General features: G+C 37.5%; 1 protein-coding gene across 6 annotated transcripts in view; it reads left to right on the top strand.

The window, feature by feature from the left end:
• USP24 (ubiquitin specific peptidase 24) overlaps positions 1–17,091 on the top strand; it is a 171,751-nt gene that overhangs the window by 119,775 nt on the left and 34,885 nt on the right. For all 6 annotated transcript variants that reach the window (XR_012130171.1, XM_073233987.1, XM_073233988.1 and 3 more), the window contains 15 exons: positions 215–285; positions 945–1,105; positions 3,520–3,581; positions 5,424–5,615; positions 6,601–6,718; positions 8,895–9,039; positions 10,510–10,629; positions 10,916–11,041; positions 12,868–12,966; positions 13,641–13,723; positions 14,100–14,241; positions 14,456–14,575; positions 14,902–15,122; positions 15,489–15,613; positions 16,667–16,808. Coding sequence is in view for 5 of the 6 variants with exons in the window: in XM_073233987.1 (XP_073090088.1) it covers positions 215–285; positions 945–1,105; positions 3,520–3,581; positions 5,424–5,615; positions 6,601–6,718; positions 8,895–9,039; positions 10,510–10,629; positions 10,916–11,041; positions 12,868–12,966; positions 13,641–13,723; positions 14,100–14,241; positions 14,456–14,575; positions 14,902–15,122; positions 15,489–15,613; positions 16,667–16,808 (1,927 nt within the window). In the remaining variant the exon portion in view is untranslated. The remainder of the gene's footprint in view (positions 1–214; positions 286–944; positions 1,106–3,519; positions 3,582–5,423; positions 5,616–6,600; positions 6,719–8,894; positions 9,040–10,509; positions 10,630–10,915; positions 11,042–12,867; positions 12,967–13,640; positions 13,724–14,099; positions 14,242–14,455; positions 14,576–14,901; positions 15,123–15,488; positions 15,614–16,666; positions 16,809–17,091) is intronic.

Below are 17,091 nucleotides of genomic sequence, written 5' to 3'. Positions count from 1 at the left end.
GTAGTCCTGCTCTTGAGCCCCTAGGTGCCATGGGGTAAGCTTAGAGACATAGAGGCTGTTGGAGAAGATACTGAATTCAGTTCTATGTAGAAGAAGAAGGGAATTTCTGTTACAGTTAAGCTTAGGAAATTATTTAAAATTTGTGAAATTTTGAAAATGCATTTCCTAACTTAGCTTCCCTTCCACCCCCAATTCTCTTTATTCTTATCATTAGCATCATTCTATAACTTGCCCTGTGTTGCTGATTTTATCATTGATATTCTGCTTGGATCACCCAGTGCTGAGGTAAGGATCTTTTACATTACCATATAAAAACCTGTGGCCCTGTTCTGTCCTGGGCTCTCTGGGTACCTGTGACATTGTGGAGAGTGCTGGAGGGATGGTGTTTTAATCCTCTCAGAGAGTCACACAATGGAACCGCAGACCACTCTGAAAGCAAGGGACCACTGCGACCATCTGCCCTCCTTTCTATTCCAAATTACACGAAAAGTTAAGAGACTAGTGCTATGATTAGTTTGTGTTTGTTTATAACCAAGTGTTACAGCCAGTGTTGAGCACGCATAGCTGACAAAGGCAGCTGGCAGTAAGTATTAACGTGTGGGTCAAAATCAAGAAAGACCAACTTCAAGCATGAACTTACATTAGACTCTTTATGATTCTGGTTATTTTACATGATCTTGAAAATTAACTTTAAAACACTTGGAGAAGAGTTTTGTAAGCCTGTCAATTACAGTAGAACAGTAGACTAATTTGGGAAATCCCCTTCCAGACTACACTTGTTTTTAATTAGTTCTGGTGTATTTAGTGTAAACTTTTCCACTAATTACTTAAATGCTCATACCCTTAGAGTACCCAGAGTATGGACTTTGGGGGAAAGTAATTTTTTAAGCAGTCTGTAAATGTTGGTTGATGTGCATCCTTTGCCACTAATAATATAATTTCAGATTCGTCGTGTTGCCTGTGATCAGTTGTATACTCTTAGTCAGACAGACACATCAGCTCATCCAGATGTACAGAAACCGAATCAATTTCTCCTAGGCGTGATTCTCACAGCTCAGCTGCCTCTCTGGTCCCCAACTAGTATTATGAGAGGAGTCAATCAGAGGTATGTACTAAAGATGAAAAAGCCCACATTACACAGAAAAAGAATAATGGTTTTGTACTGCTCCCCTGAAATCTAAGGTGCATTATTGAAATGGCAGGATTTCTCCTCCCCTCATCTAACATTTGTGCCCTAATAGAGGGAATTTCAGTTTTCTTCTCATTCAGAACAGAAAAGTTAGAAGAAACACTCCTGGGCTTTCTTCCCTTCTATCCTCCCCAACTCCCACCTCCACCCCATCGGGTCCACATACCAGAGGAGTTCACCTGGTTGTTGAAAGGCTGAAATAATTCAGGCCAGATCACCGTGGGAAGGTCACACTGCTCATGTTCTCTTGCACATCACTTGCTCAGTTTAGCTGCACACTTTGTAACTTCATGTCCAGATGTAGCTGAGATGCCCTTCTAGGTTTCTTTCTTGGTTTTCTACATGTCTACACATGTAGGTAGGCTTGTGGCCCAGGCTCATAGAATGACCAGAATAAATCCATCTGCTTGCCCCGTCTTATCCCTGTAGGCTAGTCTGTAAGCAAGGGTGCCCTAGTCTAGGCCCAGGTTGGGAGGTAGGAGATCCCCCATTGACCTCAAGTTCAAGCCACTTTCTCCAGCTCAGCTTACCAGAGGGCGCCTGCTGTGGGGCTTCCAAGGTGTCATAGAGATTTGGGAAATCACTATCTACTTTCCTTATGTATGTGCCCTTGAAGGGAAGGAATGTTAGAGCTACTCTAAAACCCCCAACATAAAAGCTTCCAAACTTGATCTCTTTTTTAAAAATGTGGTAGCAACCTAAGTGTCCATCAGTAGATGAATGGATAAAGAAGATGTGGTACATATACCCAATGGAATATTATTCAGCCATAAGAACGAAAATCCTACCATTTGCAACAACGTGGATGGAGCTTGAGGGTATTATGCTCAGTGAAATAAGCCAGGCGGAGAAAGATAAGTACCAAATGATTTCACTCATCTGTGGAGTATAAGAACAAAGCAAAAACTGAAGGAACAAAACAGCAGCAGACTCACAGAACCCAAGAATGGACTAACAGTTACCAAAGGGAAAAGAACTGGGGAGGATGGGTGGGAAGGGAGAGGTAAGGGGGAAAAGGGCATTATGATTAGAACACACAATGTGTGTGGTGGGGCACAGGGAAGGCAGTATAACACAGAGAAGACAAGTAGTGATTCTATAGCATCTTACTACGCTGATGGACAGTGACTGTAAGGGTGGTGGGGACTTGATAATGGGGGGAGTCTAGTAACATGTTGCTCATGTAATTGTACATTAATGATACCAAAAAAAAAATAGTGGTGATGATAATAGCAGTTACCATGACCTACTATGTGCCGCACTGCATGCTAAATTCTTTGCATATCTTTATCATTTAATCCTCACATGGGTCAGATGAGTGTGGCATTTTTTTTTTTGAGAGGGAATCTCTCATATTTATTGATCAAATGGTTGTTAACAACAATAAAATTCTGTATAGGGGAGTCAATGCTCAATGCACAATCATTAATCCACCCCCAGCCTCATTCTCATCAGTCTCCAGTCTTCTGAAGCATAACGAACAAGTTCTTACATGATGAGCAAATTCTTACATAGTGACTAAGTCCTTACATGGTGAACAGTACAAGGGCAGTCATCACAAAAACTTTCGGTTTTGATGAGTGTGGCATTTTTTTATCCCCGCTTTTTTAACAATCTTAATTCTTGGTTCATTATCTATTATTATTAGTGCATTCTTGAGCCCTTCATGTATGTTTGTGTGGATGTTTTATTTCTAATATTCTAATGAGCATTTTAGAAATTAGAAAACTGAGAGAACTTGAAATAAGTTGTCCCTAGACACCAGCTATAAGTAGTGGAGCCATGATTAAAACCCAAGGTCTGCCTGACTTTAAAACCTGTGCGCTTCACTACTGTAGCTGCAGAAAAAGCTTCACTGATCATCCTAGATAAAACAATTTATTACCTTTCTCTTTGTTTTATTACTCTGCTCTATTTTTCTTCTTTGTACTTAATCACCAGGTGACATATGTATGTGTGGTTTTATTTGTTGTCTGTCCCTTTGTTCACTGTTCCCATGAAACAGTTTCTAAGCCCATACTCAGTGTTGGCTGATATTTGAACAAATGAATGTAATCAGTGCATCATGTATGCAGTCAGTGTGTACGTCATTACAAAATATGAGAGAGGAGTACGTTTTCTCTCTTTACGGTTATTTCTGTACCATATCTGCTAGTAAAATCATTAGTGTGCTTTTCACTAAAATATTGAAGTTCAATTAATGTAAAAGCAGTTATTTTATGTTTAAGAAAATTCTCTTGTTCAGTTGTTTTATGAACTTATTCTTCACAAGGAAAATGCTTTTTATTTTCAAATCTTCCTCTTTTTAATAATTAAAATCTGTTTTTCAGGCTATTATCTCAGTGTATGGAGTATTTTGATCTGAGGTGCCAATTATTAGATGATCTAACAAGTAAGCAAATACCTAACTGATTTGTTTGTTGAGGGAGTCGGGAGGAGTAGAAAAGAAAGCAAGTGGTTGTTAATAAATCTGACAATGTGTCTCAGATATAAATGAGATTATAATTATTGTTTGAAGTTGAATTTTATTTTCTGGGAAATAGCATGTAAGCCCATGTACCAGTTATTTCTTCTAGTATATATCCAGCCATTAGTGTGTTGAGAAGACTTGTTAATTTAAAAAATTCTCAAAGGCTAGTATTTTAATTACACTGATGCAGAACCATTAGGAAAAGTCTTTCTCTTTAATATAGTCAATTCTGACAATTTAAATATTGATTGTTGAAGGAAAGGAATTTCTTTTGCGGTATGGTAAGAGAAGTAAGAGAGTCAGTTAATTATTTAGTCTTAGGTGATTAAAATACCATTGTTAGAAGTTCTGTTGTTGGAGTGTTTCAATTTTAATCATCTGTACTTAGTCTGAATGATGCAAATGTATGTTGGAATGCTCTGTGTAAAGTTTCCTTGTTCAAATCAAGACTTTGTTAGTTTATTCCCCACCCTTTGCACAAAAGGTTTGCTTCAGCTTTTAGGAAATAAATAAAAATCAGTATCAACAAAAATATTAATTGGAAAAGAATGTCAAGGCCAGGAGAAAAAGAAAACATCTTGCATAAATATCAGCTATAAAGCCCCACAGTTAGAATTTGGTTGTGAGGTTATTGGAAGACAAAGTAAAAAGGAAATAAGCATATATGGTTGGTTGTTCTCAGTACCCTAAAAGAAGAAACAGAATGGTTTCTCAAAAGAAACAAATATTTTTCCCAGCACTTAAGCCTAAAAGACACTTCCTACAAAGGTCTTCGTGTAATGGAGATGCAAAGACATAGTAACTAATAAAAGAGCCACAGCAACATCTCCAACACAAATACCTTCATCAGTGTCCTAAGTTTCTCAAGAGCTGAGGACACAGTGCTCTGAGCAGTGTAGGGAAATTGGTTTTACTGGAGCCTGAGGTGATATGGTCTGAATCTATGACTTGACGGAGTAAGACCTGTACCATCTGAAGCAGTGGGTGGACTACATGGCCATCTAACAGTCTAGCCTAACACTGCATTTTCAACCAGACTTCTGGTGATAGTTGAGCAGCAGCCACTAGGGTTTTGCTGTCTGGCTTGGACTTGGAGAGCCTTCCCTGTATCACCGAGTGACAAATGAGGGATCCAGGGTCCCTTATTGGTATGTTGAGGGCAGGATGAGAATATATCTAGAAACAAAAAAATTTGCCATTTTGGGAGTATTTTCTATATGCCAGTACCCATATGAGGTGCTTTATACACAGCACCCTGCAGTACAGGTGTTAGCTTCATTCTATAAATAAGGAAAGAAGGGCACACCAGGAGTAAGCAGTGGAGTCAGGAATCACTCAGTGCCAGTCCCACTCCGACTGACCCTTAGAGTCCCTTTTCATCTCACCCCGTGGGACCCTTCTTGCTGTGGCTCTAGTATGGTAGATGTAGAACGTGATCACTCCCCTTCTCTTCAGTTACATTTTCCAATATGGAATCTTGTCTTAAATCCTTGTTTGGAAGGGAAAGTTAAATGCTTAATACATGAGAACAGAGTAGTTATCCAGAGTCTGGCTTATTTCCTGTTTGGAAATCTGGGCTCCATTGCTAATGAGTATGTATGAGCCTTCATAATTCTTGTGGGCAACAGCGATAGCCTGCTATTGATAACAGTCTTCTTGAGATCTAGGAAATGTAAGGTTGGGACATAGCTTTTGCTTTAAAAGGATTATAACTCTATGAAGGCACATCGTTTCTTCAAAGTGGATTTCTTTTTTCCTTCTTAGCTTCAGAAATGGAGCAGTTAAGAATCAGCCCAGCTACCATGCTGGAAGATGAGATTACTTGGCTGGATAACTTTGAACCTAACCGCACAGCTGAATGTGAGACCAGTGAAGCAGATAACATCTTATTGGCCGGACACTTACGGCTCATTAAGACCCTCCTTTCACTCTGTGGGGCAGAAAAGGAGATGCTTGGTAATTATTGCTTCATCTTACCATGTGACAGAACACCTCAGTTCTGTTATTGCCATAGTACTATGTGTAACTGGAAAATAAGACAGGTACTAAGTGTTCCATAGAAAAAAATTGACCCTTCAGGCAATGGAAGATTGTCTGGGATTCTAGTGGCTAATAAATCTAAGGTATATTTCACCTGTATCATTAAACCATACAGAGAATTCTACAGTGTTCAAAACAACTAGATCAATTTTATAAGTGAAAATTACAATTCAAATTAGGTTTTTCTCTTTCTGCTGTTATGTACTTTATAAAATATAATCTACTGTAAATCTTAACTTCTTTTAAAGGTAATTCTCATCTGGGGAGGCAGCCCCCAACAACCATCCCTGATTGATGGGGTACATATAAGTCTCCTGGGGTACACATAATTTGTAAAAGCATATTCAGGGTTCTAAGTTATATTCAGAAAACAAATCAAAACATTATCACTTTTATCACACAAACTAAGCTCTATAAAAATCTTCTTGGCTACTGGGGATACATAGAAAAGAGTGATTCTAAACCAGGGTGAGAAGGGTACATCATTTTTACCTAAAAAAGGCAAGATTTAAAAAATTTCAAAACCCCTCAATATGGACTCCCCTATTCCCAGAATAAGATTAATTATTCACTCAAACCATTCTGCCTTAAGGTGTTCTTGGCATTTGTTTCTAACATGGAAGCTTGACTCCTTTCAGTCCATCGTAAGCTCATAATGGAAGGTGTCCTCACTTGTCTCTTTGTGTCCTGTCCCCTGGCTCTCCCACCCATCCCCACCCCTCTGTGCCACAAAGCTTCACCACATATTACAAGTGCTCAAAAAAATAAGCATCACATTAAACTGAATGCCCTGCCTTGGGTGGCCTTGGGTGCCTTTATGCTCTAATATAAAAGTGCAAGACAGGATCTTTGAGTTAAAATATGTGTTCATCCTCAACATGAATATTATGCTCTATTCCAGGTTCATCACTCATTAAACCATTGTTAGATGACTTCCTTTTCCGAGCTTCTAGAATTATTTTAAATAGTCATTCTCCAGCTGGCAGTGCCGCCATCAGTCAACAGGACTTTCATCCAAAGTATGGAAAATGCACGTTGTGTTCAGTTTTGGTAAAAATTCTAAAATTGAAACTTTAGTCCAAAAAGATTTTAAGTTGGAGTTTGTCTTCCATCTTGTGAGTCTGTATAACTTATAAGATATTATCTATTATATAAAGAAATGCATGTAAAGAGGTTTAGGATAAAACCTGCCTGGCACATAGTTAAGTGCTGAGCAGGTAGATTGGTACCATTATTATCATCAAAATGTAGTAGAATGAGAATTAGAGATGTAGAAGAATAAGTAATAATGTAGTTAAGTTGGTCAGTAACAAATTCCAAGAGAAACTGAAGTTGTAAGTATTATGCCCACATTTAAAAGTAAATAGGCCCTGAGACTTGAGAATTTCTTGTAGGAGAAAGGTATAGTGCATGAACCTTGTGATTTGCTGAGTATTGACTGTGTCCTGATAATTAAAACTGCTAGTGATTTATTACAGTGCTAATTTTAGCTTTAGACTTTGTATTAGTTTTTATGCACAGAAATTTGGAAGATCCTTTATTAATCTTGACCCTACTTGGATGCTGTTTATACTCTTTGAGATAGGAAGCAGCTACAAGCTGTCGTCTTATTTGCTCTGAATGTAACCTTGTTCTTTTCTCATGAAAACCAGAGTTAATTGAGTAATCCTGAAGAGACTGAGAATTTGGAATTGAACCAGTCAAAAAAATTCCCATACTGGTTTCAGTGATTATTGAAATGGGCATAATAAGCAGCATTTTATGGAATCTTAAGAAATATCTTAGATTGTATGAATACTTCTCTATCCAGAAATTCCTTATTAGTAAAATCTATTTTAGGTAATAAACCTTCATTAGAACCCTGAGGTGTCCCTCAGGCTGTGACTCCCATTCTCACCCTGTTGCAGTCTTATTCTGGAAGATTTGGAGCTCTTAGAGCAGTAGAAGTACATGAGTGAACAGAGAAAATAAATCTTGGCAGTTTCATTGAAATTTTTATGAATCCTTCCCTTTATATTTATTAAAAACAATACCTCCATCAACAAGGAGTTGGGTTTTTGAATTATATACAGTGCCTTGATTAGAAAGGCAACATTTTGTTTCATCCCTCCCAGGTACACTGATTGATGTTCATTTATCACAGTGCCTCCCAGGCTTTTCCCACCTAAATCCTAAAGCCAGAAGAGATTTATAATACACAGAAACTCTTGTCACAAGTAATACTTGTCTTACATCGCATTAACGGAAGTAATGTGTAGCCTGTGTGCATGGTACCTCCTCTTCATTCTTTGTCTGCCCTTTGTAACCCGGAAGCCCAGATGCGAAGCAAAGGGCAGTGCCAGCTCCATGGCCATTACCCGCGGTGCCTGGTGTGGTGCTGACCTAAAGCCCACAGCCCACTCTTGAACTCACCTCCTACACTCCACTCCATGAGCATTTCTTTCATCAGAGGTTGGATGTTCTCTTTTCTGTGTATCCTTCCTAACCTGTGACCTCGTGGGTAATAATACAAGGTTGGCGTAGGTAACAGAAATTACTGTCCATCCCCAAGGTGATTTCTGCTAAAGGTGAGCAGTATAAAAAGCCCTTAGTTTCCTAAAGAATGCTTGATAGTTATCTTTATCTGTCATTTTAAACAAACTGATTTGGCACACTGTATTTCTATCTCCATTTTTTCCACAAAATGGCAAGTTGATCTCTGTCCTTAAAGAATTTTTATCTGCAGGCACATATAAAATGTCTATGGGCATCTACTCTGATTGGTATAGCTTTCCTTTTCTGCCATTTAGATACTCGAATTTCAGGGTGGCATCTTCAGAACCTTTCTTGCTACCTACTTTAATCGAAATATAGTTATTCCTGTGTTGTGTTTTAGCAAAAGTTTCAGATTCTTTATCCTCCATTGTTGCTGATCCATCCCTTAGATAAGAATACTCTGGAGTCATATGTGAAAGATTTTGCTAATTTATCATCAGGCAAAGATACTTAACTCCAAACCCATAATTACCCCTTCTGTGTTCATGGTCTCTTCCCTTGTTAAGTAAGCACTCCCCACTAGATGACTGCCTTCAGATTTGACTTACCCCTGTTTCAGGAATTGCAGCTCTAATACTTTCATTTCAATTGTTGATGTAGTTTAAAGAGCCATTTAAGTAGATTATTCACCACTGAAATTGACTTGTCTCTTGTTTTTAGATGTAGTACAGTAAATAGCCGATTGGCAGCCTATGAAGTCCTTGTGATGTTGGCTGATAGCTCACCTTCAAATCTTCAAATTATTACAAAAGAACTACTTTCTATGCATCATCAACCTGACCCTGCTCTCACCAAGGAGTTTGATGTAAGTTTGTAGACCTAGATGCACTTAATTTTTTAGAATGATCTCTTAAACATAAAATTTTAAAACTATGTTTGTATTATCCTATCACAAAAAAGTTTTACTTTGCTTATCATGTTCACATACTCAAATTAACTATAATCCATAGTGTATTAGACTAATACACTATAGTATATTGCTACATGGTACCTTTTAATTAATTGAAGAAGAGACATTTTCAAATCAGTTGATAATTACTCTCAGTAAAATGTAGCATTTCAACCTATTTTTTGAGTAACACTGTGCTGAGCACATTACCTGGCACTGGAAATACAAACTCAAACATAGGCTCTGTCACAATGCAGTCTATGTTCAGTTAAATTCAAGTAAGATTCATTGAGTTTACTATGCCCAAAGAGTTTGGAGCTCAAAAATGAAGATGAATCCCAGCCCTCAACAAGGTCAGTGTATATCGGAAGAGAGACCCATAAGCAGATTTTCAGTATATTGTGGGAAATTATAAGATCAAGGTATGTCCTCAATGCTCTACTAACAGAATGCTCTACTTCAGCACCAAATGGTGGTATCTTAGAAAGCTTCTTAGAAAAAATGAAATTTAAAATAGAACCTTCAAGAGTAGTGAGCCAACTAAATCAAGGTGGGAAGGTCATTCCAGAATATTATGAAATATAACCAAGATTCTGCTGTAGTAGCATGTCAAAGTATGTCCTTACAATATCTTTTTTCCACTTGGAGGAATGCCATGATGAACTTTATCTAAGATGTCTTTTCTGGATTACTTATATTAGTAATCCAGAAAAGCTCTGTACTGGAATCTACATTATTACAACACATCTTTAAGTGAAACTCTAAGGTATTTATTTAATTATATGCTTCTGAGAAGTAGTTCAGTAGAAGAATGTTAGCTTCTTAAAAAGGAAGGGAAGGAATATGGTCTTCCTTGACCATCCAGATTGGTCAGGATTCTTCATAGTGAACACTTCATAGAACCCTATTCCTTTTTTCAGAGTACTACCTCAGTAGGTAACTATAGGTAAGTATATTTACCTGATTAAGGCCTGTCTACCCTGCCTAGATTGTGAAGAGATCAGGGACCAGGTATGTTTCTGTTCTCTTTTGTATCCCTGGCCCAGTACCCGTCACATAGTAGGTTCTCAATAAATATTTGTCAAATGATAATCAAGTGTCTGAGTGCATGACTATGTAATAGATAAACACTCATTATGATAGGTTCTTTGTGGCCAAGAAAGCAACGTGAGATAGTAGTACTTCGTATTGGCATTTGCAGAGGTACTTGGTGAACTTAGGTTTTGCTAGCATGACTTGTAACACACTGGATGGATGAATCTGTGAGCACACCTCTTTTTCCTCTCAGACATCTCATGTAGCTATGGTGGAAATGTGCTGGTGTCAGAGATACTAATTCTCTCTCTCTCTCTCTCTCTCTGATGTTTCTACTCCTGTCTTCCCTAGTACCTTCCCCCAGTGGACAGCAGGTCCAGTTCAGGATTTGTGGGGCTCAGGAATGGTGGTGCCACATGTTACATGAATGCAGTCTTCCAGCAGCTATATATGCAACCTGGTCTCCCTGAGGTGATTTCCTTCTTCTTTCCTGTTTTATATGATAAATAATATGTACATTGCCTGAAATTTGTTCCATATTCATGTATTATATTTTTGGGTTTATTAAAACTAGACATAATTTAGGATTCTTCAGTAGCTTCTGGAATCTGTAGACAACATGTTTGTAGTTAGACATTTTTATAAATCTGCTGAGGTAATATGCTGCCGGTCTGACAGATAGATTTGACCTAATGTGATTTTTGAACTAGATTTTGAACTGTATTGGAAGCTTTTAATACATTTCATTTCTTTTCAGTCATTACTTTCAGTGGACGATGACACAGACAATCCAGATGATAGTGTATTCTACCAAGTGCAATCTCTCTTTGGGCATTTGATGGAAAGCAAGCTGCAGTATTATGTACCTGAGAACTTTTGGAAGGTATTTCACCTAGTAACTTTTTAGATTTAGATTTTAGATTTAAAGCTACATTCTTTCTCTAGTGATAATTGTTTCCACCTTTATTAACTCTAGACTAATCCTATTGCCAAGAACCTATAAAATAATTGGCTATACTGTAATTCATCTTAAAATTGGTGTTTGAGTTCAAATGATGAGAATATTGAGAAGTTTTTTATAATTTCTGGGGATTTTTCTAGTCTTACTTATTTTGAATATTTCTTATGATTCCTGTTTTAGCTCTTGGAAATATTTGTTCAAGTGACTCCAAGTTCACTAATCTTCTAAATAAAGAACATTCCTTTTTCATTATTATTATTATTAAGGTATCACTGATACACAATCTTATAAAGGTTTCACATGAGTAACATTGTCATTATTACATTAACCCATATTATTAAGTCCCCCCCATACACCCCATTGCAGTCACTGTCCATCAGCGTAGCAAGATGCCACAAAGTCACTACTTGTCCTCTCTGTGCTATACTGCCTTCCCCATGGTCCCCTTATGTTAACACCCCCTAATCCCCTTCTCCCTCCTTCCCTACCCACTTTTCCCACCCCTTTCCCCTTGGTAACCACTAGTCCCCTCTTGGAGCCTGTGAGTCTGCTGCTGTTTTGTTTCTTCAGTTTTGCTTCATTCTTATACTCCACAAATGAGTGAAATCATTTGGTACTTGTCTTTCTCCACCCGGCTTATTTCACTGAGCATAATACCCTCTAGCTCCATCCATGTTGTTACAAATGGTAGGATTTGTTTTCTTCTTATGGCTGAATAATATTCCATTGTGTATATGTACCACATCTTCTTTATCCATTCATCTACTGACAGACACTTAGGTTACTTCCATATCTTAGCTATTGTAAATAGTGCTGCAGTAAACATAGGGGTGTATATGTCTTTTTCAATCTGGAATCTTGTTTTCTTTGGATAAATTCCTAGGAGTGGAATTCCTGGGTCAAATGGTATTTCTGTTTTGAGTTTTTTGAGGAACCTCCATACTGCTTTCCACAATGGTTGAACTAATTTACATTCCTAACAGCAGTGTAGGAGGGTTCCCCTTTCTCCACAACCTCACCTATATTTGTTGTTCCTTGTCTTTTGGATGTTGGCCATCCTAACTGGGGTGAGGTGATATCTCATCGTGGTTTTAATTTGCATTTCCCTGATAATTAGCGATGTGGAGCATCTTTTCATGTGCTTGTTGACCATCTGAATGTTATATTTGAAGAAGTTTCTGTTCAGATCCTCCACCCATTTTTTTAATCGGGTTATTTGCTTTTTGGGTGTTGAGGCATGTGAGTTCTTTATACATTTTGTATGTTAACCCCTTATCAGATATGTCATTTACAACTATATTCTCCCATACTGTAGGATGCCTTTTTGTTCTACTGATGGTGTCCTTTGCTGTACAGAAGCTTTTTAGTTTGATGTGGTCCCATTTGTTCATTTTTACTTTTTTTTCCCTTGCCTAAGTAGTTGTGAAAGAACATTACTTTTTAAAATTGCTTGTGTTTCACAAGGAGTACTTTGTGTTTTCCCCGGTGGGCTGGGTTTTCTAAGAGACAAACTCTGTGTTCCATAGCCTTAGCTCTCACCCTGTGTGGTCATAGGCTTGTTATGGTTACAGAGCGACCAGGAAAAAGCATAGATGGCCAAACCCAAGCTCATATCCTTCAGTAAACACTCCTGCATCCTAATAGTGAACTTGGCTTTGAAAAGCATTTAAGTGCTCTTTCATGTCCCTTTTCTACTATAATCAGAAATGGTTACTTTTCCTTTAATATGTTTAATTCTTGTTACATAGATTTTCAAGATGTGGAACAAAGAACTTTATGTGAGAGAACAGCAGGATGCATATGAATTCTTCACTAGCCTCATTGATCAGATGGATGAGTATCTCAAGGTAGAAGAACTTTTTTCCCTCTAACTCCCTCAAACTCTGTAAAATGAGAACAGTGTTTTTTAGGATTTAGGAGTACTATGAATTTGACAAATAAGATATTGATCATCTTTAATACCACAGCTGTAATTCATTTATTCTGGGTTTGAATATAAGTTTTTTATGGTGATGTTTGAGCCCAAAACTTTCTACCCCTGCCCAGCATAACTTATGACAAACTCCCTAAATGGTATTGCTTTCTAAGTGACAGCCTGCCTCCCATCATTGCCAGCACTGGCCTTATGTCTCATCAACAGGCACAATTTATCCATTTCTTTTTTAAGATAACTTACTCATTTACAGCACACACAAAAAGAAAAGGTTGCAAGAGAGTTGCTGTAACTTGGTAAAGTGGCATGGGGAGAAAGATTCTGAATCATCGGGGAGAAGACTGTCCTTGTCCTCAGCTGTGACCAGCCCTCTCTCCTCCTGCTCTCCAGTTATACCTTCCTCTGACAGTGGGTCTAAGGGGCTATAATCCCACCATTAGTTCCCATCTTAAACTACTGAGATGACTTGTTTCATTTTGGTGGTTAAATCGAAATCTGTGCTTTAGCTTAGGTCTAAATAAAACTCTATATAAACAGCCTATAAATTCTAGGGGCATCCACTAAAATTTTAACTTTTTATCCCAACAGAAAATGGGGAGAGACCAAATTTTTAAGAATACTTTTCAGGGCATCTATTCTGATCAGAAGATCTGTAAAGACTGTCCTCACAGGTTAGTGGAGATCACCACTAACATCAAAAAATCATTATCATCATTAAATGATTCTTCTAGTATGTTAGGAATTTTGCATTTGTTGAGAGATTTGGCAGATCTCTCTCTTAGTGGACCTATAAATGTTTATTGAATTAAATTTCTTTGGTTTGCATTTCTAAAATCTCTTCATTAAAATTGATAATTTTAAATAATTCTGAATTATCAAAAATTGGTATTTTTATTTGGTAGTTTGCTTTGTAAAAAGAAGAGGGAAAGTATGTGTTGATTTCACTGGCTATAAATTTAGTTATGTGTTGAGTATCTGGTACTTAGAAAGTTTCAAGATTTTAAAATTCAATTGTTGATCATGGTTTTTCTGTTACTTCCTCATCAGATACGAGCGTGAGGAAGCTTTCATGGCTCTCAATCTAGGAGTTACTTCTTGTCAGAGTTTGGAAATTTCTTTGGACCAGTTTGTTAGAGGAGAAGTTCTAGAGGGAAGTAATGCGTATTACTGTGAAAAGTGTAAAGAAAAGGTATTACATCTGCCCTTTTTAAAAAGCAAGATCAATTTGTTACTCGCGTGCTTTGCTTTGTCTTATGTGAGGTCAGTAATAGCCCCTCTTGTCACCTCCCTCATGTCCCATTACTTATCATGTGGGACAGGCTCATAGAACCTGTGGCCTTTGTATTGGTTACTTTGCTGTTTTCTTTTCTCCGTGGAGATAATTGGGTTTTGCTTTCCTTTAGAGAATAACTGTGAAAAGGACCTGTATCAAGGCTTTGCCTAGTGTCTTGGTAATTCACTTGATGAGATTTGGATTTGACTGGGAGAGTGGACGCTCCATTAAATATGATGAACAGATAAGGGTAACCTTCTTTTCCTGAAATTTCTCATAACCATTACCTCACTTGCTTTTATACTGTTTCCTTTTCATATTTTCACATTTCATCTAAAATGTGAGGGCTGTTGGTCTCAGTATTCTGAGGAATGCATAGCCGCTTGACCAGCAGCTGCTGCCTGTGGAGCAGGCAGATCTATAAAGAACAACCCTTATGTCGAGAAGGCATCCACTGATGGCAAAGAGGCAGTCCTACCTGCAGCTGGGAAACCATGGCTCCTATTTGTTTCTGATTTGTGGTATTGGTGTACGTGTTCTAATCATCAATAATGTGGTCTTTCTGCTTTCAAATAGTTTCCCTGGATGCTGAACATGGAGCCTTACACAGTCTCAGGAATGGCTCGCCAAGATTCATCTTCTGAAGTTGGTGAAAACGGGCGAACTATGGATCAGGGAGGTGGAGGGTCCCCTCGAAAAAAAGTTGCCCTCACAGAAAACTATGAGCTTGTCGGTGTCATTGTACACAGTGGGCAGGCACACGCAGGCCACTACTATTCCTTCATTAAGGATAGGCGGTAAGGGCTTCTCCCATCACTCCCTCACTCTGCCTTTCCAGTGGTCTCTCTTCCCATCCCCCTGCCCCCCTCCATCCTTCCTCCACTCTCCCCTCCACCACATTATCATCTACATGTACTATCGGCAGGGTGCAAAGGAGCTTTTGCATTGTTCTGTGGTCTTATTTCATATGAATTTTTAAAACTTAGTGTAATTGTTTTTACTTCTTCAGTTTGAAAATTTGCTTTAGAAATTTAAATTTTTTTCCTAGATATTTTCAAATGGTAATTGTCTGCTATATTTATAGACAATACACAGAGATAAATGCTGGGAATAGGTGAGTTTGCTTTATAAGGTTATAATGTTTGTTATCTCTTGGCTCTTAGGGGATGTGGAAAAGGAAAGTGGTATAAATTTAATGACACAGTTATAGAAGAATTTGACCTCAATGATGAGACCCTGGAGTATGAATGCTTTGGAGGAGAATATAGACCAAAAGTTTATGATCAAAGTAAGTATTTATAAATGGATGTTTTCCATTAGCTTTGTTTTTTTAATGTACAGTTTTCTATCAAATTGGAAACAGTATTCTACATACAAATATAATAGATTTTATTCTTTTTACACACCACCACTCTAGCACATAGATCCACAAACTCCTTTATAGCCAAAGTGAAAATGTTCAAATACAGAAAAATGTTTAAAAATAATTCCTTACAACAGCCTGAGATGCAGGGGGATGAAGTAGAGGGGTACATGTGGGGGGTCTAAGTTAAAGAGCCAGAAGTGAATATCAAAGGGAAACTAACAGAAACAATTTCAACCTTAAAAATAGTTTCAGAAGTATCTGTCACTAAAATTTTCAGATTTCCTTTTCCCTCATATAGAGGTAAGATTAATTAGGACACATTTCTAACCACCTGTGTTTTTAAAACTGTTTTATGCAGCAAAGAAATCTTCCCACAACCCTCACCCCCAAAAGAAAAAGTCTGAGAAGTATCATCACAAAATCCAATCAGAATTAGCTATTGAAAAGAAAATATTTTGCAGACCTCAGTATTTCTGAACCTAATTTTAAAATATGCTAGGGACATTTTTAAATTTCTACCTGTATTATATCTACTACGTTGAATTTGATACCATACCATGACAGTCATACATCCAATAGTAGCAATCTATAATAATACCGTATCATTGCCAATATTTTCTTAGATTTGTCTGTTCCATGCAGAAATCATCATGTGAGGCCCGTAGTAATCCCAACCAGTGCCACAGAACTAATTTTTAAATCTTCCCTGCCTTTTGATTAACTTTAGATTTGCCTGAGAATATCTTCTTTCTCTTACTCCACTTTCATACAACCACCTTACTCCCTGCTACTCTATATTACCTTCCCAGTAATATAAGCATTACTGTAAAAAAGACACACATTTTCCTTATACTTTGCATTTAACAAATTTAGTAAATGGTTATTTGCTGGATTTATGAATCTTTTCCCTAGAATGTCAAGACAAGAAACTTTTTTTATTTATAAAGATTTCTTTCCTAATGTCTTGTTATAAAGCAAACCCATATACTGATGTACGCCGAAGATACTGGAATGCCTATATGCTCTTCTACCAAAGGGTATCTGATCAAAACTCCCCAGTATTACCAAAGAAAAGTCGAGTGAGTGTTGTACGACAGGAAGCTGAGGACCTCTCTCTGTGAGTTTCTCTTCTAAATATTTTGCTCTGTGATTTTAGTAGGTAATACTGTGATCTTTAGATCATACTGTTTGGAATTTAAAGGTAATTAGCTAAGCTAGACAGAAGTTCTAAAAAGAAAATAAGTAAATCCCTCCATCCCTTTTCTTTCTTCTTACCACTACATGATCATTATTTCCTTAGCAAGAACTTACTTTGTATTTAGAAACATCCATATAAATTATTTGATTCTAGAGAATCTTTTTTTTTTATGTTAGCATTTATTGAATATACTTTATGTCCA

Source organism: Manis javanica, chromosome 4 (assembly GCF_040802235.1).
Source record: "Manis javanica isolate MJ-LG chromosome 4, MJ_LKY, whole genome shotgun sequence".
In the NCBI taxonomy this organism is placed as follows: domain Eukaryota; kingdom Metazoa; phylum Chordata; class Mammalia; order Pholidota; family Manidae; genus Manis; species Manis javanica.
The sequence above is the reverse complement of the archived record's forward strand: the minus strand, read 5'-3'. Positions and strand labels throughout refer to the sequence as shown.